The 1,549-nt window shown below is 31.9% G+C and overlaps 1 protein-coding gene across 7 annotated transcripts in view; it reads left to right on the forward strand.

Annotated features, from left to right (window-relative positions):
- Positions 1–1,549, forward strand: part of LOC122632517 (acetylcholine receptor subunit alpha-type acr-16) — a 244,307-nt gene that overhangs the window by 86,123 nt on the left and 156,635 nt on the right. For all 7 annotated transcript variants that reach the window (XM_043819389.1, XM_043819384.1, XM_043819388.1 and 4 more), the window contains exon 3: positions 600–739. In XM_043819389.1, the coding sequence (XP_043675324.1) occupies positions 600–739 (140 nt within the window). The remainder of the gene's footprint in view (positions 1–599; positions 740–1,549) is intronic.

A 1,549-nucleotide genomic window follows, 5' to 3' on the forward strand; every position in this document is an offset into this window, starting at 1 on the left:
TTTTTTTTTTTTTTTTTTTTTTCTTTCATAAAAACTTACCATCGATATAATCGAGATATTCTTTTATACAGAGTAAAGTCAATTCGAAAAGAATAATTAATTATTCCGATGACTGATCATTATCCTGAACAGGAGCCTCGTTTATACTATGCTCGTAGAGAGCATAAAAATGAATGGAAAGAAAAAAGAAAAAAGAGAAAAATGGAAAGGAAAAGGAAGGGTCCAAGGTTTTCATTCCCTTTATCAGCGTCCGGCACACGCAACCGACATTTTTATCTCAAAGCCATTCTACTAATCGTCGATCATTACGATCGAACATTTCAATCTCGTCTCGTTTGTTTTATTGAAAAATTTATCGACGTCGTTGGCAACGATCATCTTTCTTTTTTAAAAAATGTTTGAATGATTCTAATAATAAAATTTTACGTCTGCCCTAATGAGATTTAATATAAAAAATTTTTTTTTAATATATATATAATATATTGTGGAATTATTTATATTTATGTTCTTATAAAATGTAAATAATAGTTTAAGTGATAAATAAACGGAAGAATGTTTCATACATAATTCTATAAATCTTTCTTTTCTTTCGTTTACAGAGAGCCTCGGTGGACAACACGAGAAACGATTATTAAATAACTTGTTGTTGAATTACAACACTTTGGAACGGCCAGTAGCCAACGAGAGCGAACCATTGGAAGTTAAATTTGGGATAACGTTGCAACAAATTATCGACGTGGTGAGTATCTCCTTTTTATAAAATTCCATTTTTTTTTTCTTCGTCTTTTCTCTTTCGTTATTTAACGAAGTTGAACAATTTTTCTTTTATTTCTTTATTAATAAAAAATTCATATACATACATACATACATACATACATACATACATACATACATACATATATATAATATATATAATATAAATATAAATATATATACATATTAATGTAAGAAAAAAAAATATAATAAATTCGAACAGTCTTGTAACAAATCTTTTTAACGAAAGAAGAGTACAGATTCATTCTTTCTCTCTCTCTCTCTCTCTCTCTCTCTCTCAACGATATAACATCGACAGCCATTACCATTTCTATCGACATTAAAATGCACAATACTACGAAGTGCCATATATCTATAGACCAATGGAAGTTTGTTGTGAAAGCTTTCTATATGCCTCTCGTCTCCTTTGTAACATATATAGAGGTTAGTTGAACCGTATACGTATAAAGAGGGGGGGGGAGAGAGAGAGAGAGAGAGAGAGAGAGAGAGAGAGAAAGAGAGTTTAGAGTGCTCTCAGAGTCGATCTCCTTTTCTCCCTGTTCGTTTTCACGCGTTCTTTATGTCACCACATCGCACGTTGACTTTCCTGCCATTAACGATAATAACATTCAATGTCAATGAATATGTCCGTGAAATTCGATATCGTAGTGCAACATCGATGGCTTCGTTATACGTACTCAATGATCTCCTTCATTTAATATCCAATCCGATACGTTGTCACTCGTACTAGATATACTTCTCTCTCTCTCTCTCTCTCTCTCTCTCTCTCTCTCTC

The sequence above is a fragment of the Vespula pensylvanica genome, chromosome 10 (genome assembly GCF_014466175.1).
Source record: "Vespula pensylvanica isolate Volc-1 chromosome 10, ASM1446617v1, whole genome shotgun sequence".
Lineage (NCBI taxonomy): Eukaryota > Metazoa > Arthropoda > Insecta > Hymenoptera > Vespidae > Vespula > Vespula pensylvanica.